The following is a 23,887-nucleotide window of genomic DNA, read 5'->3' on the forward strand; positions in this document are numbered from 1 at the left end:
TACGATTTCGTTTCAATATATTAAGAATTTGTGGTTCCAGAAGCTTTTCTCCTGATTCAGCCTTGTGCATATTTTTTAGATTTGCTAGCTTTACAACTACATTTCAGTGCATATATACATCGTAAGAACATCCCTTGCATGCAAATATAACTATTATGTATAGCACTTACGTCGGCACACATCAAAACTTACAAACTCTTCTTAAAAGGGAAATATACACATATTTAATAAAAGTGGAGGCGCTGTTGCTCTAGTGCTGACTCTTATATGCCATAAAAACCCCACTTCTTGCATATAACAATCATCAACACTTCTAACACCAAAGTGATGTTCAGTTTTCAAGTTATTTCTGTTGATGTTAACCTCATCTCACAATAAATGTTGTAATGCTTTGCATTATTAAATTCAGTCGCGTCACCCAAATACCCTTCCCCCAGTTTCTCAGCACTATCAGTGCTTTGATTTCTAGTTCTGAATAATACGATTTTATTTGGGTTTTAACACATTAATAATTTCAGTTTGAAAATTCGCTGCCAGTGACACACCATCGTTGGATACCCATGAAAGTGTAACGGAAGAAAGTACCGTGGTTGCCGACGAAGGTAACACTAACAATACTTGTTACAATACTTTTTCACCTTTTACCAGTGTACTAAACAGCGAAAATGAATCTACATAAATTATACTAGATGGCAAGCTTATAAATAAATCTAAACTCACCTCCATCTATAACATACTGAAATATAAAATAAACAATTTCTGCTTAAGTGTCTTAAAACATTTTTAAACTTTATTGAATTATCAGTAAAGGGTTGTCATAGTTGAAGCTGTTACCTATGGAGGCATATAGCTGCCGTAATATAACCTTTGAACGTTCGCGAATTGTTTCGTGTTAACCACTAATTTTCGCGATAATTCTTTAGCTATCTAGTTTAGTAGTTAATATTCGCGAAACTTGTTCGGTAAGATAACTGGTTATCTAATTATGATTTATGAATTCCAGTTAGTAAGTAACTTCCTAACTGGTTAACTAGATAAGATTCGTGTTACCGGTGGTAGTTGAATTCGCATACCATAACCAGATGACCAGTTACTGGTGGTAGTTCTCGGGCACTTTAAAGCCAGTTTTTAGTCTAATGATATTTATCTTACCGAAAACGTTTCGCGAATGTTAACTAGATAGCTAGATAATTATCAGGAAAATGAAATGGTTAACACGACACAATTCGCGAATGTTCACAGGTTATCTTACGGCAGTTACATGCCACCATAGGAACGCTATCAGGTTATCTTACGGCAGTAATATGCCGTCATGCGAACGCTATTAGGTTATCTTACGGCAGTAATATGCCGTCATACGAACGCCATCGGGTTATCTTACGACAGTATGCTACCATACGAACGCCCATCATACGAACGCTATCAGGTTATCTTACGACAGTTATATGCCGTCATGCGAACGCTATTAGGTTATCTTACGGCAGTAATATGCCGTCATACGAACGCCATCGGGTTATCTTACGACAGTATGCTACCATACGAACGCCCATCATATGAACGCTATCAGGTTATCTTACGACAGTTATATGCCACCATAGGAACGCCATCGGGTTATCTTACGACAGTATGCTACCATACGAACGCCCATCATACGAACGCTATCAGGTTATCTTACGGCAGTAATATGCCACCATAGGAACGCTATCAGGTCATCTTACGGCAGATACATGCCACCATAGGAACGCTATCAGGTTATCTTACGGCAGTTATCTTAAATTACCACATGTATCTGAGTTCTGGCCAGGGATGTAAAACATCGAATGCAGGAAGTAAAACTGTTTTCAAGTTGCGCTCGTGGACTCTCCCCTCGAGATGAATATGAATACATATCGATTGTAATGTATACGAATAGACAGACTGCTTGTAACAAAGAGATCTTTTGCTCATAGATAGGCTGGCATTCGCAAAATTCTTAAATGATAAACTGAGAAACTGTCAGTGGCTGTTTGGAATTTGTTCATGGAAAATTGAGAATATAAAATAAATCTACATTATACCAGATAGCGAGCATAAATAAGTGTAAACTCACCTCTATCTATAACATACTGAAATATAAAACAAACAATTTCTGCTTAGTGTCTTAAAACATTTTTAAACATACAGGTACACTTTATTGAATACATCGATCCGACCTGTCAATCAAACTAATCATTATTGACCAATGAGAAAGCTGCAAATTATTCACCGAGTCCCGTCCGCCATCTTTACCCACAAACACAGCAGCGATAACTGTTTACAACCGGACATTTTATTGAAGTTTTAAGACTGATTTGTGAAAATGGTTAAACGATGCGGATGGGGAATATGTTATGCAGGTTAAGGTATCCGGAGGGACTAAATGGAGGCCGATTTAAACGATTTCCGACCTATAATTTATCAGGGGTGTAGAAATGTTTTGAAGTAGCAGGGAAGATCCCAAAAGTAGGCGGGGGGGGGGGGTAGTCTGGGTGTCCTTCCCCAGTTAGGGGCCAATGCCCCTTGTGGGATTGAATTTAACCCCTTTTTAACCAAAATTTCTAGTGTTGAACTGTTCTGGTGCATGTTTATTTTGTAACATTTAGGAAACAGGGAAACTTCTGTACTTGAATATGATACTGAATCTGAGAACTACCCCACTGATCTGAGTTTTACCCCACCCCCACCCCCGACCCCACCTCCACCCCCGACCAGTGAGGGCCAACTAATAAACCAAATAACTGTCAAATTCAGATTCAGGATACTATTATAACATTCCAGACCGCATGCCTTGCCATTTGCTAGCAATTCCCTCCTAATCGTATGTGTACCTTCTTCTCTACCACTTATATACTTTCAGCCACTGAATCTCTGTGATCCTCTGAAAATTAAACATTTAACTTCATTTTCTGTGGTTCTAGATATCTCACCTGCAGCTAGCTAATTCCGTTTTAATAACAACCAAAAGAAATATCTGGACACTTTGTGACGTTTATTAAAAGCGTACGAAATTTCGCCAAAGGTACATGTAAAATTCATCAAAATAATGGATTATTTTTAGCAGTGACATCACCGCAAGCTAGTCTAAAATAATAGACGTGTTATACGGGATTCTGCCAATCCCTAACGTCTAAACGGGAATGTGCAAAAAACGGGGGTGTTTTAAAAATATTGAAATTGTTTTAAGTGAAGTATTTTATGGTTGAAATTGATCATAAAAAGTTATATTCATATTTTACCATGTAAGTGAAATGTTATTTTGCACTAAACAAGCATTTAATGCATTAAAACAAGTTGTTTACCTTTCCAATAAAACGAAAGTTGACTGACACAGACAACAATTATGCGAAGGGGAACAACTCGATACAATCACGTTCCGGGTTATTTTACCGGCTTCCGGCCCATTTCTACACCCCTGTTATAATCCGATATTGAGAAGTGCAAATGCTGGATTAAAGCCTGTGGACGGCCACAAGAGAAACTGAATGTCAACAGGATAAACAAGCACGAAGATGTCTGCTCGAAGGTTAGTAAATTAAAATTTGGTTTTATCGTAAAACGATCAAAATACAATCATTTCAATTATAATTCTGAATTCTGCAAATCATGCCAAATGTTTATTTTGTTTACTTTCTTGTGTACTATATATTGACCTCCATATGGAGATCATGCTAGTTGACAGTTTCCATCAGGTTATGAATGTGTCAAGTTTAAACTACTGTTTTATTGTATAATATGTATAATATGTTACTGACTGGCATTGTGGAGTCTTGTCACACTAATTATATTTTACTATTATGCATATTTAAGCACTTTCATGGAGGAAATGGACCATCTTAAGAGTATCCTGACCCACCATCAGCTGATGGCTGGAGAATAACATCTTCAAGAAAACTCCCCACAAAGCGGTCACTTGGAAAGGAAACTTATGGCAGCATTTATACACAAAATGCAAGTGTGCATTTTATACAAGATATCACATGCCTGGGCGTTAGAGTTTTATTTATCTTTATGGAGTGCACGGAAGACTTGAATAACATGTACCATGTAGGATAAATTGCAAAACTGAGACTGTATTATTTTGTAGACTTCTACTCATTTTTAAAATGCCACTGTTCCTTTTTCAATACAAAACAACAGCATTATAGTTACATATATTTTAATACAAGTATTTTGTATGTTACAGAAAATAACACTCAAAAGAACTGAAGAAAACATTATTACACGGAAATTACACAGTTTTTTTGTGTGTAAATTTGCATATAAATATATCAACATAACAACAATTTCTTTCAGAGAAAAGCTGGTCCAGGATCCTGCAGACACTGTACCAGGAGTAGAAACACAGACCGAATGTCCATGTAAGTGAAACCAACACTCTAACAATGCCTATGATCTTGTTGTCAGTTCTGTTTTACTTGGGTCTTCACAGGTTGTGTGGTATTTAACGGTGTGAACTCTTTCGGTAAATCAATAGGTGCTGCATTTCAAACAGAGGTATTCCCACACTCTTGAGAAATGGTAGGAGTCAGTTTTAAACATCTTGTCTTAAATGTAAAATGTATTATGCATTTATTTTCAGGGACGTCACCTTTGGATGTTTGCACTTTATACCGCTCAAAATGCTTCCCTAAAAGAACAGTTGTCACAAAAAGAAGTCCAAGTTGAAGAATAACAGTCTGCACTTTCATCAAAGTGTTGTGAAATTCAGATTTTAAAGCAACTGGTGGGAATTTAAACAAACTGTAAATGTCGATATAGTTCTGCTTAAAGAAGCAATAGTTAAAATTTGTTTAAATATTATACAGGAATCATATGATTTTATTTCTGCTTCTTTGATATAATTGAATAACTGTTAGTTTATTCATGTTTGGAATAAAGCATTGTAAAGTGAATTGTGTGTTTGTAGTTCATTTATTTAATTAGATTTAAAATTTGTAAACTTGGTCTGTGTATCTATCTGGCAAAGGACAGGTTTCCTTTTACGACTGTGCTACTATGACTTGGTTCACTGGAACTGGCTTGATCTTTGATCCCTTTGGCACATTCCATTGTTGGGGAATACTTGTGTAACTTTGTTGATCAGGAACATGGGTGAAGTTGTGCAACTTGAGTTCCTGAAGTGACTTGATTAAGCCAACCACGTGTGAACAATGACAGCTCAATCTATAAAAAAATGAAAGCAGAGATGGTTGACAAGTTATCAAAACAAAAGCATGATATCATGCTGTGAAATTGGCATGTTTTTATCCTACACTGACCCATGAAGTATCATTTGACTTTCCAGATGTTAAATGTCTAAAACGAGGCAGTAACTAGAAATATGAAAACCAATAAATTGAAATACAACATACAGTATCTTACTTCTTTCTCTACTCGACGACTTGAAAATATTTTAAAATTTGTTTTCGCATTCCGTATTACGGCATGAAATGTAAAAGACATGGCGATCCAAAATTGCTTATAATTCACAATGTATATTTAAGAATAAAATTACTAGTATAATAACATTTGTTAAATACAATTGGAAATTCACATACCCTGGTTTTCATGAGCAATACCTATATCGTATGGAATCCCTCTCCACATCGACACTTAACATATGATGCTTGTCGTTTTTTCTCATTGAAGGCCAGCATCTCGCGGTAACATGGCAGATATTTCCTCTTCCAAAACTTTAATGTCATGAATATAACCTTGTAGAAAGTAATTTAATCCCTTTTCTTACACCTTTCCCGATAATTTGGCTTGATCTGGTAAATATTTAACTGATATATTGTCCGAAATCTTCGCGAGAGAATCGGATTCTGATGCTATCGTAGCAGCGCGTGAGCCGCCATTTTGAATTTACGCTTGGGGCGCATAGTAACAATATCTAAGGGGGCGGAGCTTATCTTGGCATCTCGGATCGATGTATTATCAGTAATATCACACAAGGTATATGTAGTCTCATGATTAAAGAGAATATCTCACTTCAAACAACTATTGAAAATTACAACGACAATACCTTGACGAACTAAACGTGTCCCCAGTATAAATTGATGATAATGTTTTGAAATGTTCAAATATATACAGACCAACACATCAGGTATACGCTTACACGATAAGAAGCTTGACGTCGTAGTAACATATTTTTACACAAGGTTTATGTAGTCTCATGATTAAAGAAGTAATTTTATTAAAACGTATTCTACAGTGACAACTTCAAAAGTCAAACATTTAACCTTGACATTGTTTATATACAGGCGCAAGGTTCAATGCCAAACACCCTGTACGTTAGACACACAACGCCACAAGACAACAGACACAGATCACTAGCATACATAAAAATATATAGTCGAAACTCATTGGCTCGAACTCCCAGGGACCGGCGAAAATACTTCGAGCCTCGATAAATTCGAGCCAAGCGGAATTGCTTACATTCAGTATAAATAAATCGGTCCTTTAAATCAAGATCGAGCCAACGAGGAATTCGAGTCAAGCGAGATCGAGCCAACGGGGTTCGACTTTAGTTATTAATAAATGTTACAACTAAAGGAAAGTCAATAAAAGCAGGCGATAACTGGCGATAACTGGAACCCTTCAGCAGGGGAGTCCAACGTGTTTTGTGTTTTAAATTTAAAGTGAGGGAAATGTGTGATGCGGAATAAAATGGCGGTGTTCGAAGAGATTTTGGTGTTTTGGGAGGATATTTTCACCTGGTAAATAAGTTATATCACTTTTCTTGCTATATAAATAGGCCTTCCCGGAGGCCACACGTGTAACCATCTCTCAGTTTTTTAACCTTTATGTTTCTAGAGGCATTAACAAAAAATATATATGCTGAACGTTTGCCTGTTTACAAAGTGAAAATAGAAAATTGCTTCACTTGAAACTGTGTTTTAGTCAAAGTGCATCATTTCTGTACCTATTCTAACTATTTTTCATTGATTTTTTGCATATTTTTTTTTCTTTTCGACGGTAACTACACTTACATGGGCACTATACGGCCGATTTATCTATGTTTAAACACCTTTTATGTTGGGCGAGGAAGCTTTATGCAGTTTTTGTGTGTTGCAGAATCAGAATGAGAGTGCGTTAATAGAAGTGTAATTAAGACACGGGCTGTAAGACATGTTAATATTTATAACCAAGTGCAATTTGTTACCCAATAAGAACATAACGCGCATTCGTTATGCAAAATAACCTACCAGATACGGGTCACCGCCAATGAAATATGTGTTCACTGGAATAAAAACTCAACTGCACACTGGTCCCAACATTAAATGTTATAAGCACACGACCAAAATTAATGACGCCATTATTGAACAAAACACATATGCAAAAGAACAACACACACTTAACAGTTTTCTCTTGATGAATATTTGGATACCAGGGACGCTCAGTGAAACTCTTGCTATGATATGATTTCACTAGAGGTTTAAACACATACATTTTATATCACTTTTCCTAACATTTATCAACAAAGAGTGCACACAAAAAAAACGTCACAAACAGAAACCACAGATAAACTGTGAACAATTAAAAATCACAATCTGACTTGCAGCTTTGAGCCTTCCAAAATACAAATAAAACACACTAATATACTCTGTATCTTCCATGGTTGCTGTTATACCGAATGCTTCGGTTATGATTGTTGTTGTTGTTGGGGGTGGTGGTGGTGTTGGAAATCAAACACACCTTGTAACATACTAGCACTTCCAGTTTGTTCTTGTCGCCGTTTTTCTTCCAAAACATCTTCATAGCTCGGTGGAACAACGTCTTCATAGTTTGGAGGTCTCATTTGAATATCATAACCATCATTGGAAATTCCCTGAAGATCGCCAGAACCCATCACGGTAAAAACCTCACCATTGCGGAGTTCGGATGTCCGTCTCTTTCTACGACACTTTATAACAATATATGTACACAGAATACCACAGAGAAAAGGAAAGAATCCAAATATAAGAATATACATTGAATATCTTGGATGACATGTAGTTGTTAGAGTATCGCCGAATGAATCTTCTTCTCTATCTACAGCAACGAGCGTTTCTGAACGCTTAAGGTGAAGATCAATAGAACACGCATTTTCAGCAAGACATACCTGGGTGGCTTCTGTGATATTGTAAACATTTCGAGTAATGTAAAAGCGAATGTGGTATCTTGAGTATACTGCATCATTTAAAATAACCAAATAGTATTCATCGTCGTCAGGTGCAGTAAATGTGAACTCCAATCTACTGTTTCCATTGCAGTGATAATAAGATTCCTTCACATAGCAGTTATAACCTCGGCATAGCCTATCAGGTGTCCATCTGGTGCTAAAATTAGCTTTATTTTCAAAATAGAGGAAAGTACTTCCTTGTCGGCCGCAGACACTAACAATCAACCGAGACCCCTTGAGAAAATAAAATAACCAGTATGTATATTTAGCTGCATGTAGGTCAACACGAAAGTCCTGAAGGTCAGGCTGTGCAGCAACGTCACTGAGCTTAGGTTTGTTCTCAAAACGATACACGTCAAGCATGGAGTCGGTTATCAGTGATACACCTCGGCAGTACGTTGTAGAAATATCGTCCAGTGGTCTCATGTCAAGGTACGACATTTGGTAGGAGGTTTTATCGTGGCTGTGCCTCACCAAGGTACCCACGACAATGGCTGCGACCAGAACATATAACCATGTTAGGACAATGCGGGTTCGTGTCCTCATTTCCACGATGCACAGTAAGAACATAAGTATATAACATAAGATGCAACAGCCGTATTGGGAGGTTTCACACGTTTCTTCGTCGTTTTCATGACTCGAACATTGCCTCTCCGGAGTCAGAGGATTGTTTGCCGTTCGTTCCCGGGGCATTTTTCTGAAATATGAAAGAAAAGATATGACTCTAATACATGCATGTACATTTCCGTACTTGTATTACATTACACTGAATATATCCACCAACCAGAGTTTCGGTAGTACAAAAGTAACATCTAGATAACATTAGTTTTTAAAGTTTTCATCGTCTTTCTGCAGCAGCTAGGGCAATCGTATATGTAACAACTCTGCCATCTCCGGCAAGCTTCGAGATAGCGTCTGTTGGATAATGGCCGAGGTGTTCCGACTGCGGCCATGGGTTTACCATTTACCAACAGATCTGTATTGTTATATGTTGGTATCATATTTGCCCCAGAAACTAGTTTCTAGTAATTTTAACTAGCTTTGTGTCACACACACAAAAGTTAACTTTATTGCGATGACTCATGATATACTGTTTGACAATTATACCAAACAGAATCAGTTTATATACAATGGTATAGCTCAAGTTTACCATGGTTCCTCAATATTTAAGAATGCATTGGTTTGTTTAAATAGTTGTGTTTATATATAATATTACAATGTACTCACTCTGGCTGTTCGCTTACTCAGAACCAAACACGAATACATAAATATATATCATATAAACACGTTTGTCATCTTTTAAACTTATATATATATATATTATATCCAAACATATTGATTAACACAATTGTATCATTTTGATATGAACTTCGCGATAGCAGCTCATTTATCATATTTTGGACAGTTGTTATCAATTTCATATCAAACATTGCAGGTAGAGACGTTATGAAAAATCGTACACTCAAAAAAAGTCACGCATCACGATTTGCAATATTAATAGAAAAAGTCGCTGACTACTGAAAACAATATTGAATTCATGTGGTAAACAAGATAACTTGAAACTATATTTAAACAACATACACACACTCGATCGTCCTTATATCACCCCTCTATTGAATAACATATGTAACCAGGGGCGGTTCCAATAATTGACTTAAGGGGGTGTAACATAGGGGAACAACCTTCTAGACATTCACCACACTCTCAGAACCGAAATTGTTTAAAATGTTGGTAGATGGATGTACTTACACAAGACAATTTTAACAATTTCTTGTCCGAAATGGTGCATTTCGGGCGTATATTATTACTTTTTTCTCCGATAATTGACATGTTGAGATCAAAAGTAATCTTGGGAGATTTAGGGCGGGGGAGGGGCGCTCGCCGGGTGCGCCCCCTTCCCTTGGATCCGCTGGTGGTAACAATCGGTTCAGTCCTCTCTTTCACTACTTCAGATATTTCCTCTTTTTCTTCTGACCCTGCCTTTTTTCGCAGACATGTTTTAGACAAATATTTACTCTTATATGACACTCTAGTTGCCATTACTTAACTTTTCTGACCTTGGTTCACTACAAAATATTTAATATATTCGGGGCTCTTTTTATGCACTGTACATTATGTATACAAAAACACAAACTCTATTTCAACTACGAGACTTTACAGTTAGGACAAGTGTGAGGTTTGGTAATCCTAAAGTAGTTTAAAGCCCTTGTGAACTTATGATTCGTTGACTGTTCCAAGGCCTGTATTGTTTCTTTTTTGTTTGCAACATTTGGCGCTGCTGAAAAACCTGGTCAGGAACAAAATGCAAGTGTTCCGAGAGTCGTTTTAAATAACTCAGTACATAGTTGTATAAGGTACTAGTACTTTACTTTGCTTCTAACATTTACCTCTTTTACGTAACCTGTTATAATTATATCAGTTGTATTTCTTGTAGAATAAGCATTTTGAGCTACATGTATCTTCATTCTCAAATCGTTATAATTTGCTTTTTAGACTGCATGAACATTGCTCTGGATATGCTTAGAAGTTCTTAAACCCTTTGCCTCTAATCTCCATTTGTGAAGTTTTAGCATGCTCAACTATATTTTTATTCTAAAATTGATTTAATTTAATTCTGAAAGTGCATTTTTCGTTTCATGTCTGCAATACCATGTGCTTTGGGCTGCTTTTTGCATTTTATTTGGCCAATCTGCTTTTGTATCAATATTATTTGCATTTTTTATTTTTGCCGGGAGTGGGATTAATTTGTTATTGGTCCCAGATTTTAGTTAAGCTATAATTCAAATTTTAAATTCAGACATTTAAGCACATTATCTGAATACTATTGTAATCATAAATTTAGAATCGATGTAATTATAATCATGTAATATGATTAGCTCTGTTTTCCGTAGCTTAAACTACTAGACTATCCAAAACTCCTTAAAACAAAATTGCAGCCAATTTGTATAAATGTAATCAGAAATGGGGTGGGTAATCTTGGGTGTTTTCTTCTTGATCTGGAAAACTGAACTGACCGATCACCCTGTAGCCGTTTTGACTAACATATCAAAATGGCGGAAAGTACGAACATATATCTTTAAACTGTTAAATTAACAAATTTCTAGAGTGCAACACAAAGCATCTCTATACATCCTCATATTAAATCAACTCAATGCAAAGTGCTGCTTTCAATACTGTTTAAGCACTTACAAATACACATTCTTTCACAGGTATGTTATCGTATAGATTTGTAATGTAATTTCGTGGCTATGTAAAAAAACTGCGACTTCGAAACTGGTAGTTTCACCGATCAAGCAATCAGTTAATTTATTGATATTAAAAGGGTCGGCGGAATTACGGAAAACCCCGTAAATTTTCATAAGTATACAGGGTTTCCGCCAGGAATTTCATAAGGCATGTCGGAAGGGAGGGGTGTCCCCTCCCGATGTCGATTTTTTTTTTATTTTCGTATCCAAAATGGTGCAATTTCCTGCATTTTAAACAAGTTTACAGTTATGTTCTATGATTTAGAATTACCAACTCAAGTCCGATTAACATTAAACATATTTGTGAAAAGGTTTAATGGGTTTTCTTCATTAATTTAAATATTGGTATTTCTCAAGTTTTCCGACGATATCGATGGACTCATGTTTCGTTTAGTGCGGGTATTATTTTTATTGACACCGTTGATGTCACAGCAAAACGTGTAAAGCACGCTGCATGCTGGAAAACAAAAGAGCCCGGAGCAAAGCGACTACTCGTGGGTGTATTCGTATTTAAAGCTGCAACAGCTAATATTTTTAAAGCCGGGTTAGCTAAATAATAACTTAAAGGGAATGTAATGTGTATTTTCAGATTTATTTATCTTTTTTCTAAATAAATTAAAAGAACAATAAAATAATCAAAGTTTAATAATAAGCAACACAAAATATAACTTTACACTAAACTAAAGACGGGAACGCGACTCAATTACATACGACAACATAGCATAACCATTGTTTATAATAACACAGATATCTTAACACTGTTCTCAATTACAATTTAATAATTGGTTAACAAACGGACTCTGGATTAAGAAACAAAATAAAACGACACATGATTTATGTTACCGAAATCAATTAACACTTATTGTTTACTTTGCGTTCATAGATGATTATAGGGATGAAGGTCGCAATTACAACAGTAGTGTTTTTCACACATTCCCATTTTGATAAAGAATAGGAGGAGTTTGGTTGATTGCACTGTTGAGCCTCACCGACACGCCTTCATGCTGTCGTCGATCCTGAATGTCTGATACAAATGCTGTAATAGTCCCGACACGCCTTCTGGCTGTCAGTCAACCGTTGCAATCGCAACAAAATTGTGTATTGTCAAAACTAATGATTGTTTTGATAAGGATTGTCGCTACGCGGATTAAAGCATGTCGGCATAATAAATGCGTGTCGGTAATTAGCCTTGCCAGCGGAAGGCACAACGGGCCCAACAAGCCATAAAGGACTGGCGGAAACCCTGGTATATGCAATAGAGTATAAACCTTTATTATCTAATTCCAACATAAAATACTTCTCTAAATACAATTTCAGTTTTTTTTTCAAAATCCCCCTGTTTTGCACAAACCTGTTTAGACGTTATGGATTGGGAGAATCCCTTATAACACGTCTTTGCTGTTTGGTTTCCCGCTTGCAGAGTATGCGCTGCATTGCAACAGGGATACAAAACAAAACATTTGCTAGCATTTTATTAATGCTTGCCTTACTGAACACACTGCAGTATTGAGTAACCCGACCAACCCTATGTTTTTCTCGCCAACCCTTATATATATAAATTAACACCTCAAGTGATAATCCATCTGGATCGGACCACAGGTGGCAGATGCATTGAATTTTTTTAAACTTTTTTGTGAATATACTATAGTTTTATTCTTTATTTATGCCTCATCTTTGGGAAACATTGACACATGTCTTTTTGTTAAAAAAGTATACTACCATTTACAAAATAATAATAATGCATGTACATTGTATAAGTAAAAAATCCGACCTACTGACCCTATTTTTCAGTGAGTTAACACAGGTTTTTGTGTGTGTGTTTTTTGGCATAAAGGCGTTTTTCTATTTTGTCTGAGGGGGTACACTGCATTTTGTCATTTCTCTTTCAGTTAAAAAACTTGTTCTCTGATTAAATAACAAAAAACACAAACACACAATACAAATGTGATTGTTCATCTCTATATTAAACAGGTAAAAAGAAGATGGAAAGCATCCACCCACTCCAAGGATCCCAGTTGGAGGCCAGTGACAACCAGGCTGAAGATGGAGTAGACATGTCGTCCACAGATGATGAATATGCTGTCCAGTACTTTGGCTTTCATCCACAGGCCTTCATGAACGGAAGTATGCAATGGCTCAGCCCAAGACCATCTCAAGTGCATGGATTATAACTCAGGGTTTCCTCTAGGACTATATGGCATGCGTTCATTGGACTGACATGACTTAATCTTCACTGCGACAAGCTTTATCAAAAGTCATCATGGATCGAATATAATGGTTGCTAACTCGCAAATTGCGAGTATTAAGAATAATAGAAATAGAATAGAAAATCATGGCACTCAAAAGATTTTTGCTACGGAGTAGAAAATCGACGTATTCGCTCAAATTGGCCTTTGCTCTTTAAAAAATCCTTTCAGGTAGTTTATTATAAATAATAACGTGATGGCGTATTGACACATGCCGCTGTACACAAATGGTAAACAGTTGTACATAATAGAAAGTAAATCAGCCTTTAAATAATTGCTATTGGAACCCACCATTTTGCTAGTTGAAAAAAAATCCTCTTGGCAAAAAAAGTTAAAATTCATTCCCTGAGTCATATCAACATTTACAATTTATCAGCTTTGCTACTCTTGTATAAATTTTTGATGGATAGCAAGAAGGCGTGTCGGGAGTAATATCTCATGACGCATCATCCAATCATGATCGAGGCTGTAGATCCTAACACCTCCCATAATTATCTGACTTTGTAGGTGTGAAAAATTATAATTAGAACCTTCATCTTTCTAATCAATGAGACATGTAAGATGTTAGCAAAAATCGTTTGCTACTTGAGTTTTTTCAGTGCCCAACAATATATTTTGAAAATAAATAGAATTTTACAGCGTCCAAGTCATCGTCACTTCCACACTTTTCTTTCCGAAAAATAACTTGGCATAGAGCAGAGTCATTGAATGACATTGGTCATAGTGAGTAGATGGCCCCTGTTAATTTTATGGTCAAAGGTGAAGGTCATGGTGACTTTTACTAAAACAATTATGGGTGCTTCCAACAGGCAACACATCATATTTGCATAGTTCTAGTTTATATTGAGTTCTATTAATAGAGATGTTTGAAAGGGTTGTTTTTTCACCCTTTCTTACCAGCACCGGTTATGTAACTTATACATTGAATAACAGTCTTATAGTATCTGTTTCATAATTTTTATAATTTTAAATGGCTTTTAAAACTATTCTGTTTCAGTGTATAACGCCATTCTGGAGTACTTGCAAGAAGCGAGGACCGCTCTTAATGATGCCATCTTGAGCACAGTAAGTGAAAAATCATTTCTAAACACTCAAGTTTGGTCAAACAAAGGTATCGAGTTAAACTTGGTGAGTGTCAGTGTCAGGATAATATGTAATAATAATAATTTTTACTCTAAATTTCCCTTTTGGAAGACTAGAAATTAGAATTCCTTAACATTGGATATTAATTTTAGAATTTGTATTGCTTGTTATTACTCTAATTTCTCTTTCAAAGAGGCCACTTGTCCTATATATATGCATACCCCTCCAATCTTATTGATACAGAGATAGCTCTTAATATATTTGTGTATTTTCAGTTTAGAGACACAGTATCTCAGTCAGAGTTGGAGCAGGTTTCTTTACAGCAAAGCAATGTGGCTGTGGAGAGACTCAATGACAAGTTTGACAAGGCTGAGGTATTTAGAGGAACCTGTTTGAGTTATTTCCGAATAAGAACGACTTTAACAGAATCACTGAAAGTTTTGCCGGTAATTCTGGCTGAAGCTTTTATTCAGTGTTGGGTACATATATTCTAGAAGGCAAATCACATGCATTGAAGATAACTGATGTTTATCAAATACGTGCAAGATACTTCCAAGGCCATATCTCACTGGATACATGTATTGAGTATTGATACTTTATAAGTCTTCACAGTCAGAAGGTGATAGCTGTTGGAGGAACCAGCGAGTGTATTGTTGTAAGCATAAATGATCTATTGATGTTAAATAGAGGACAAGTGAGCATAAAGTGACGAACAGATTCAACTTCCCCACAAAGAAATGCTTGCGAAGGAACAATGTTCTTACAAAATAGATCGAGATTTAATGAACTGCAGCCAAGTCTGAACCTTGTATGAAGAATCTGTAAGAGCTTAGGGCCAGTATTAAAATACGTAGGCAATTTAGCAGTATTGCAAAGTAATCTTTTGAATTGTTGTACCGAATCTTGTGATTTCTAACCCCAGGTGTACCTAAACCTGAACGTATTCAGCATACCGCCGGAACTGGTTCTACCAGAAGACCAAGTCCACGAAGATCCTTCCTGCTCCAAGGAGAAACTGGCTGCCCTCGACACCGACATACAGGATGTCACTGATAGGATCATAGCTGTAGGTCAACAAGGGATTGTTATGGGGTTGTGTTAGTCTGGATGTTGAGTCTGGGTGTTGTTCCAGCAATAATCTTTGATGTAGTAACAGTGTGAGATTTTTGACCAGTACTGTACTGTTGGGATATCTCACCTTTGTTTAAAATTGATTAATCCTAGGTTCTTAGTTTACACTTAATACTTTTTTTTAAACAACAATTGTGAATGAAGTTATTACAGCATTATATTAATAACTCTTGTTTGCACTATTTGGAGCGAGAGTGTGGTTTCATGTTGTGGGGGTTTCCGGAGTACCCGGAGGAAACCCACTTGTCTGACTTGGTGACTACAAACCAAACTCACATGCGCCATGGCCGGGAATTGAAACCTTTGTAGGAAGCAAGTGTGCATACCATTGCGCCAATCGGACATCTGTCCCATCCATAGGATTCTAGATAGAACGGCCCCTCAGTCCTAGATTTTGAATTTGACAGTGGTAGATTAATGAAGGTCTTTTGTGAAACTAAAGAACTATCATTCTGTGAGTTTCATTTTGTGAAACATGCCTCTCTGAACTCTTAACACACAAGATGTCACAAGATAGGACAAACATGATCGTGTAGGAGCTCAACAGTCTTAGTATAAGGATAACAGGTTTTTTCCCCCAGCTATTTTAGGAATAGGACCATTCTCAAAATTGTTAAAATTTACCGGCTTTCACATCTATTTGGGCATTTCAGTACAAAGTTACTTTCATATAAAAACCTTATGAATTGGTTAAATTAAGAAAAAAACAGTTAAGTTGTCCCATTTCCATGTTATTGTTTTTTTTGTTTTAGTCATTGGGAACTTTTTCTGGTGGTTCGGAGAAATATTGGCTAAATCTCTTTGCATTGTATCCCTACAAGCCAAAATAACTTGGATAATTGGGTCTCTGAGTCTGAAAATATATAATTTTGAGTTCGGATCATAGCTCTATTTTAACTGGGGTATTGCATGATATCATAGCAAGCATTTTAGTCTGTGACTTACTTTTTGATGGCTCTGTAACATTTGCATTGTAATCCATCATTTGAAGGTGTGTCAAGCACATTCGTTACCTCACCTTAAAGGTCAAGGTTTTCCTATGTTATCAATGGAGTCTGATGGGTATCTAAACTTAATCATTTGTGTCCCGGCTATATCTTTTGCAAAATAAATCAAATTTGACAAAGGTGTAAAGAAGTATAGGAAGGTTTGTCATATATTAATACATTGATATATGCTGCACCTTAATTAAAGGTCATGGTCACATCAAGTCATCAATGGTCAATGGAACCTTAGAAGGATTTCACAGTTATCATTCATGTCCTAGCTGTAACCTTGTCATTATTAATCTGAATTTGATCAATTTCCACATATTTTTTCAGCAGCATGGGAAGGTGATTGTCGTGTTCTCATATGAAAGATCAAGGTCACACTTAAATATTAATGTTGCCCAATAAAAACTTCAAAGCAACATCATAACGTTTTGTATGTTTGTTGCGGATGACCCCATTTTCAGCCGATTCTGTGAACAAGTATTCACATCCCTGCATATGCAAATCCATTAGACAAGGCTTAATTTGGGACATTTGTGAGACTCCTGTGACAGCTCTTGGAGCAAAATAAGGGCTACTATACTTCGTATATGTCTAAAACAATCTACCATACAACACAGGTGAAGTACGCCAATGTAGTGTTGCGGGAGAGGCTACAGGAGATTGAGGAGCTACAGAAACAGATGGACGCCACACTGACCACAGTGGACAAACTACATTCAACAGGTATTGTTAGATTAGCCATTAAGTGAAGTAAGATGTATACTAGTGGAACAAAGAAAACATTTATGTCAGATAAACTGTATCTTTTAAGAAATGGTACAGTCGAAACCCGTTGCCTCAAACTCCTAGGGACCGGTGAAAATACATTGAGCCTCGGGAAATTTGAGCCAAGCGGGAATTCTTTCCTTTCAGTATATTGAAATCGGTCCTTTACATTCAGTTTGAGGCAACGAGGAGATTGAGTTAAGTGAGTTCGAGCCAACGGGATTCGAATGTATAGTCGAATATTGTTCCCTCGATATCAGTGCTCCAGCTAAGCATGATTAGCGTGGCAGGGCGCCCCGCTGCCCTTTTATGGCGCCCTGCTGCCTTTTCAAACGCCCCACTATGCCCTTTTCATTGACAGAGCCGCCTTTGATGATAAATAAATCGCCCATTTGTGTCATCAAAGCGACATTGACCTCGCCAAAATTTTAAATCTGTCAATCAGCGAGTATTTGGCCACTGTTCCATTAGTCAAAACATCGCAATTAGCCATAGGGTAATCCCCTAATCCGATAATTGGGCTGTGTCATCCAATTACCAAAACATCGCCGGTAGGCGGAGCTATTGAAAGTTAACCAATCAGAATGTACATTGAAAAGAACCTGATATGATATATGTTCATTGAAATGAGATAGAAAAGGCGACATATTTATGAAAAATCGTGTCAAGCATTGATGAAGTTAAAAATTAATTGATATATGTATTGAACAAACAATGCAAGACATTTAAACATTGTTGCTTTTGAAGCAGACGGTCATATATAGCCATCTCGGGCCATCGGCAAGGTGGCGCTAAGAAAATCAATAACATGACGTATCACCAAATATTTAATTGGTTTTCGTGAAATGTTCATGATAAATTGATTTGTAAACAAAAAAAATATTTATTTTTTTGCTTTCTGTAGAGTTTTAATACAGTATTTTTCTCCTGCTTACGATGTCAAAAAAATCGGCGAGATCGCCATTTTGTCAGAACAGTTTTCCGAGTTAATTTCTCAACCTCCCATTATAAATTGGTGAAGTTTTCATCAAGGACAGTGATTTAAATGTCATTTGGTTCTTAAATGTCAGCATATTTAAAATCATTTAGCTAAAGACAAGTAAATAACAGCATAGCTGAATGTGACATTCGTACTCTATCCCGAACGTACCAAAATAAGATTCGTCCCCCTACTATATTGACAGTTAATTTATTAGTCATTTTGATTGTTTCAAATCCTTAGCTGTCTTGGTTTTTGTTTCATTTTTAGATGCTATTTGGAGATAAACTATGTGACATTGACAAATACACTTTTGCTGAGCCATTAATGATACATTATTTTATGAACATTTTATATAGTTATAGCAATCAATTTGAATGGGAATATAGACTATATAAACTGAGGTGTGTGGTATGGCATAGTTTTTGTATCAGGTGTTACGAAAGTATCACTTCTCCCTAAAGTCTCCCCACTTCTCCCTAAATTGACTGAAGGGAGAAGTCACACAAAATTTTCAGCCTAGTGAGAGCCCTGAAAAACAATAAAAAACAAGCTTGTGATGTGTGACTTGTGTGTGCTAGTGTAGACCTAGTGATTGGCTTAAATTTGTGTATAAAGATTGATTGACCTGTGTACATGATTGTATGTAGAATCGAGTTTTCACCTTTTATTAGCTCGTCTGTTTTTCGAAGAAAAAAAGTCGAGTTATTGTGATAGCCTTGGCGTCGTCGGCGTCGTCTGCGTCTGCGTCTGCGTCGTCGTCGTCGTCCAAAAACTTTAACCTTACCTCATAACTCAGACGAGCGTTGGCACCCACTCCGCGGTGCTCTTGTTTAGATTACCGTTCATTTATGTATATATTTTTATAATCATTCATAACACTGTTGTTGAAAGAGTTGCGCATTGATATGCCAGATATTAAACTACGAATAAAGCATGATTTGTTACTTCTATTTAAATCACAGTTTGTCACCAATTTTGATATTACTGCACATATAGTCAGGTTATGTTTCAGAAATTAGTATGAAAATAATGAATATACAGAAGTATGACTTAATAACAACATCTTTGGATATCATAACACTTAGTATTGAAAGTAGAGCTCTAGTACCAAAATATTAAAATATTGAACTTTGCAAGTGCCCCATTTAGGCTCATTAAATGCGCATTAAAAGTGCCTTTTTGGACCAAGCACCCTGCCCTTTTCAAATCCTGGCTGGAGCACTGGATATGTATATCAGAGTTATATTGATATTTAATAATTGAGGTTAACAATGGGCTGATTGTTCATAACTTTGTTAAAGTTAACACAGCGATTTACCAAATTTTTGTTTACTTTTAAATGTCAAATATTTGATGATGTGCTTGCATAATTAAATAGAAACAATTACAGCTGAAACAGTTGTCTCAATTCCTTTTATAAATACAGCAGATCACAAGTGTATCATAAAACTTCAAGAGCAATTTGAAAATTACCAATGATGACTTGTTAATTTGAACAAAGATCTGAACAATCAGCCCAATGTTTTATCAGTGAATGTCATATATTGGGGAGTTTTATTATCATTCACAGGTCCTTTTTTCAGTTACTATATTTGAGGTATTGTCAAATTTGACTGAAAGCATGGATGTTATACGCATCATTATTGGTTGTACAAAATCTCCAACCTTCGGGCAGAACTTATAAAACCTTGATGGTTGTCACATAGTATTCACATGAAGCTTATTGCATTGTGTTGTTAGGCCTATCCCTCTGGCCAACTGAGAGCTTACAAGTGTTGGCACTTGCAGCACAATTATTTAATTTCGCTACATGTTAGCACCCCAGGTAGCACTTTCCACACTTCGACCATTCTGACAACCTTTGTTCAAAAGTAAGGTACAGTGCAGTTATAGAATTAACAATCATTAAGCAAGCCTCAGCATTACATTTTAACTGGTCAGCTTTTTAAAGAAAAAAGCCTCAGAGTTGTTGGCATCGGCAGGCGTCCCAGTTAACCATAACTCAAAAACTAGGGATGCAAACGAATATTCGAATATTCGAATATTCGATCAAACGTTTGGTATTCGAATGGCAAAATCGGTATTCGAATATTCGAAAAAAATGTTGAATAAATAAAATAAAAAAACCGTTGACCTACAAGGCTGCAATTGTGTATTTAGTTCTTTTGTCATGTTTTTACAATGATTGGCCCCTAATGCCAGAGGTGTGAATGTGATGACAATACACTAAACAAGCGTCATTTGTCATTTAGGGACATATCGCCGGGTGCTATAAAAAGTCCCTGTAATTTTACAACTTGCTATTGGACAAGTGACACCAATGCCTTTGCCAATTAAGGATTTAAGGAAACGGCCTTCACACTAATGCGCTGTCTTGGTTGCAGATTAAGCTATGCAACATTGCTCAAATTGCCGTGATACTATGTAGGGCATTTGCTACAATAATGCAGATACATGTGCTGTTAACTGTTTTCCATGTTTCGATGCACTGTTCTTGCTTTGAAATGTTACTGTATAGTATAGCGTTTTAGGATATATTGCCCCTATTGATGTAGAAGAATCAAATTCATATATGTTTCGAGTTGGTTTGGTATATAAGGTAGAGGTCTATCCCAGAACGAGACTGCTCGTCCTACGGAAAGACCCTACATTGGCTCATTACGCCATATGATTAGGAATCCATCTAATTTAACATTGTTTCACAATATGAAGGCAGCGGAATTATTCGATTTTGATTTTTGATTGTTCATAATGAATTACCGTTTTCTATATAAAAATGGGGAATTTCAGAGACTCATATGGGGAAATCAGGGTCCGCCGCGCGTAGTTGCTACGAAAAAGAAGGATCAAAATGAATTGGTTATTACTGGCGAATGATAATAATAGTTTAATACAACTTTGAAAAGATGTATTTTGGTTATCGAATATTCGAATATTCGATCGAAAGAATTACCGAATATTCGAATATCAATTTTGCCATTCGTTTGCATCTCTATCAAAAACTGTTCAAGATATTCAAATGAAACTTGGTACACATGTTGCCATAGACAATATGCACATATATAGCAAGGCAGATAACACTGACTTAAGTTATTGTTGAGTCTTGCCCCTTTTTCATCTGAATAAACAACAAGCAAGAGGCAAGTGTTTGTGTATGCTCCGTAGTGCTCTTGTTGGGCGATTGAAATTTATGTGAATCCTGATATATACAGGATGATTTGAACTAAGTTCTTGTTACACTGTAAATGGGTTTATTTGTAACTTTTCTTTCCTTTGAAATAGATCTTTAACAGTAATTGTTTGTATGCCTGTACATATTTCAGTGGCTACAGAATCTGGGGATCTTGCCCAGAGTGTGAGGACCCTACTTCAACTAGATGACGTGGTCACCGATCAAAACCTTGACACACGTGTTGTAGGAAGAGAGACATGAAATGTGTGCTGGCAACTTCCCACTGATGTCAGTGTTTAAGACTTGAACAGGAGGCCTGATATGTTAACTGTTAACTTTCAAAACCTAGACTGGAACTATGAAATATGTCTTGTTGCTTGTATGATTACTGTATATGTATGCATAAATGGTTGATTTCTGTGAAATGTCAACCTGGGTGTTGTGTAGATGCTAACACTATCCTATGTGTGTATTTCACACTTTATAGGCTGATGAAAGAGACTAAATGTCGGTATTATAGATCCTTACAACAGGGGACGGGGAAAAGATTTATGAAGGAATGACTAAAACTATGTTTAAAAGAAAACTATTCTTGCCAGTCATTCACTACTAATATTTTTCTCTGTGTGTAAATGTTAACTGTTAGCTGATGTGTACACGTGGGCCTCCAGCCATCAAATCTTGGGCGCTTTGCTTAAGCTGCTCATTCTAAGAAAACAAAATCCTACGCAACAAAATGATACATGGTAGCTCTTCATACTCTCCCGTAGCTAGAACTTGACTGCCTCACAGAGAGCACAATTTATATTCAAGCTGTTACATTGAAAATTTGCATCTCAAATAATCTGTTAAAAGAAAGTCTTTTACTTTAGGTATACTCTTTGTAATCAAATGTGCTTCTGAAAATCCAGTTGATGCTGAGGTAAAGAAGCCTCTTTTGGGATGCTCACATACAGCACTCTGCCCATGTAACTTGCCCGAAGTATATTTTTCACTTAATTTTTCCTCCTAATGATTTTGCTCATAAGCCAAGATGCTATAATGTATTCAGCATTCATGTGAGTATATAGGACTTCATTTTCTTGTAATGTTACATGAACTACATTGTAGCATAATAAGACTAAATAGTAATGTAGCAATGTTGAAATGAATTGTTTAATATGTAGATTTTAGCTCATTTGTTTTGTTTATTTAAACCTTGTAACATTTTGACCATAACTCGAAATGATTTGGAAAGGGCCGTAACTAATGTTAATAAAGCATGCGGTCCAATCCCTTGACATGTCTTTTTTATATGAATGCAAACATTGTTACATTGCACTTTTTTTGTTTCTCTGTTGTTTTCTTTATCATATATTGTGTAAATGCATCTTCATGCAATAAAATATTATTTAATTAAACCCAAAACAATTGAAGTCTTTCAAATTAAACTTGGTACACATGTTGCCAAGGACAATATGCGCGTTTCCCAAAGACCATAGCTAATTGTTGATTTATGCTCCTTGTTCCATAAAAAATACAGATGAGCATTGACGTATGCTCCTCGGAAGGGGTGGATCCAGGACTTGACGTTACCTTTTGACTTGCACCCCTCCCTCACATCCACTTTGTCTTAAGTATTTGCAGGAGGGTATTGGAATTTTTAACAATTTTTAGTCTGATTAGGTGCATTTTCTATAACTTTAAGAAGAAAACTTGGGACGTTTTTTTTATGGGGGGGAGGCACATGACGGGTATGCCCTTCCCCCCATCCACCTTGGATCTGCTGGTGCTTGATAAAAATTCTTAATTTTAATCTCTGCTTTTAATTCAATATGCACATTGAGTTTTGAAACAGTTTTGCTCAAACAAACCTCTTAATTTCATGCGGAATGTCCAGATGATATTCTTACAGCAGACTTTGTAAATGTTCAGAATTAAGACCGAATGTTTTACGAAATGGGTACTCCATCTTTTGTAAGGTCTTGAATCAAGTTTGGAATGAATATACCTCAGCTTATCTGAGCATAAAGTGGTGAAGGGTGAACTATTGTGGTAGGTGTGTTGTCCGGCGTCCATCATCAACAATTGCTTCAAAGGACATCTTCTATACTGCTTGGTGAAATTT

The 23,887-nt window shown here is 36.4% G+C and overlaps 3 protein-coding genes and 1 long non-coding RNA gene across 13 annotated transcripts in view; 2 read left to right on the forward strand and 2 right to left on the reverse strand.

Moving 5' to 3' along the window:
- The window catches only part of LOC128219483 (uncharacterized), a 28,797-nt gene extending 26,574 nt beyond the window's left edge, over window positions 1-2,223 (reverse strand). Inside the window, exons 1-2 of the mRNA XM_052927292.1 lie at window positions 2,090-2,223; window positions 721-736 (exon numbers count right to left, since the gene is read on the reverse strand). Coding sequence (XP_052783252.1) covers window positions 721-726 — 6 coding nt within the window. The 5' untranslated portion in view covers window positions 727-736; window positions 2,090-2,223. The remainder of the gene's footprint in view (window positions 1-720; window positions 737-2,089) is intronic.
- LOC128219983 (protein MIS12 homolog) lies at window positions 466-23,175 on the forward strand. 10 transcript variants are annotated; one of them, XM_052928196.1, is made up of 7 exons: window positions 466-602; window positions 13,378-13,530; window positions 14,650-14,717; window positions 15,011-15,109; window positions 15,658-15,801; window positions 17,479-17,584; window positions 21,932-23,175. In XM_052928196.1, the coding sequence occupies exons 2-7, from the start codon at window positions 13,389-13,391 to the stop codon at window positions 22,039-22,041; spliced, it is 669 nt and encodes a 222-aa protein (XP_052784156.1). In that variant the 5' UTR covers window positions 466-602; window positions 13,378-13,388; the 3' UTR covers window positions 22,042-23,175. The 10 variants fall into 10 exon arrangements, 4 of the variants coding, with proteins under 4 accessions (XP_052784156.1, XP_052784155.1, XP_052784153.1 ...); XM_052928195.1 differs by lacking the exon at window positions 466-602 and adding an exon at window positions 2,263-2,381; XM_052928193.1 differs by lacking the exon at window positions 466-602 and adding an exon at window positions 2,268-2,375.
- On the forward strand, window positions 4,389-4,910 carry LOC128219985 (uncharacterized). Its single transcript, XR_008258709.1, has 2 exons — window positions 4,389-4,536; window positions 4,792-4,910. It is a non-coding gene; the product is annotated as an uncharacterized LOC128219985 (long non-coding RNA).
- Window positions 6,219-9,662, reverse strand: LOC128219982 (uncharacterized). Its single transcript, XM_052928191.1, has 2 exons — window positions 9,389-9,662; window positions 6,219-8,858 (listed from the first exon to the last, which is right to left on the reverse strand). Exon 2 carries the CDS (start codon window positions 8,852-8,854, stop codon window positions 7,643-7,645), a length of 1,212 nt encoding a protein of 403 aa, XP_052784151.1. The 5' UTR covers window positions 8,855-8,858; window positions 9,389-9,662; the 3' UTR covers window positions 6,219-7,642.
- Window positions 23,176-23,887: the final 712 nt, after the last annotated feature.

This window comes from Mya arenaria, chromosome 15 (assembly GCF_026914265.1).
Source record: "Mya arenaria isolate MELC-2E11 chromosome 15, ASM2691426v1".
NCBI classification, from domain to species: Eukaryota; Metazoa; Mollusca; class Bivalvia; order Myida; family Myidae; genus Mya; species Mya arenaria.

What these genes read in the sequence shown, in the direction of transcription:
- LOC128219982 (XM_052928191.1), bottom strand. Translation starts at nt 8,854, where the DNA reads ATGCCCCGGGAACGAACGGCAAACAATCCTCTGACTCCGGAGAGGCAA.
- LOC128219983 (XM_052928193.1), top strand. Translation starts at nt 2,339, where the DNA reads ATGGTTAAACGATGCGGATGGGGAATATGTTATGCAG. An exon ending in ACAAGTTTGACAAGGCTGAG is followed by an intron (nt 15,110 to 15,657) that starts GTATTTAGAGGA and finishes TTCTAACCCCAG; the next exon opens with GTGTACCTAAACCTGAACGT. An exon ending in GGACAAACTACATTCAACAG is followed by an intron (nt 17,585 to 21,931) that starts GTATTGTTAGAT and finishes TACATATTTCAG; the next exon opens with TGGCTACAGAATCTGGGGAT.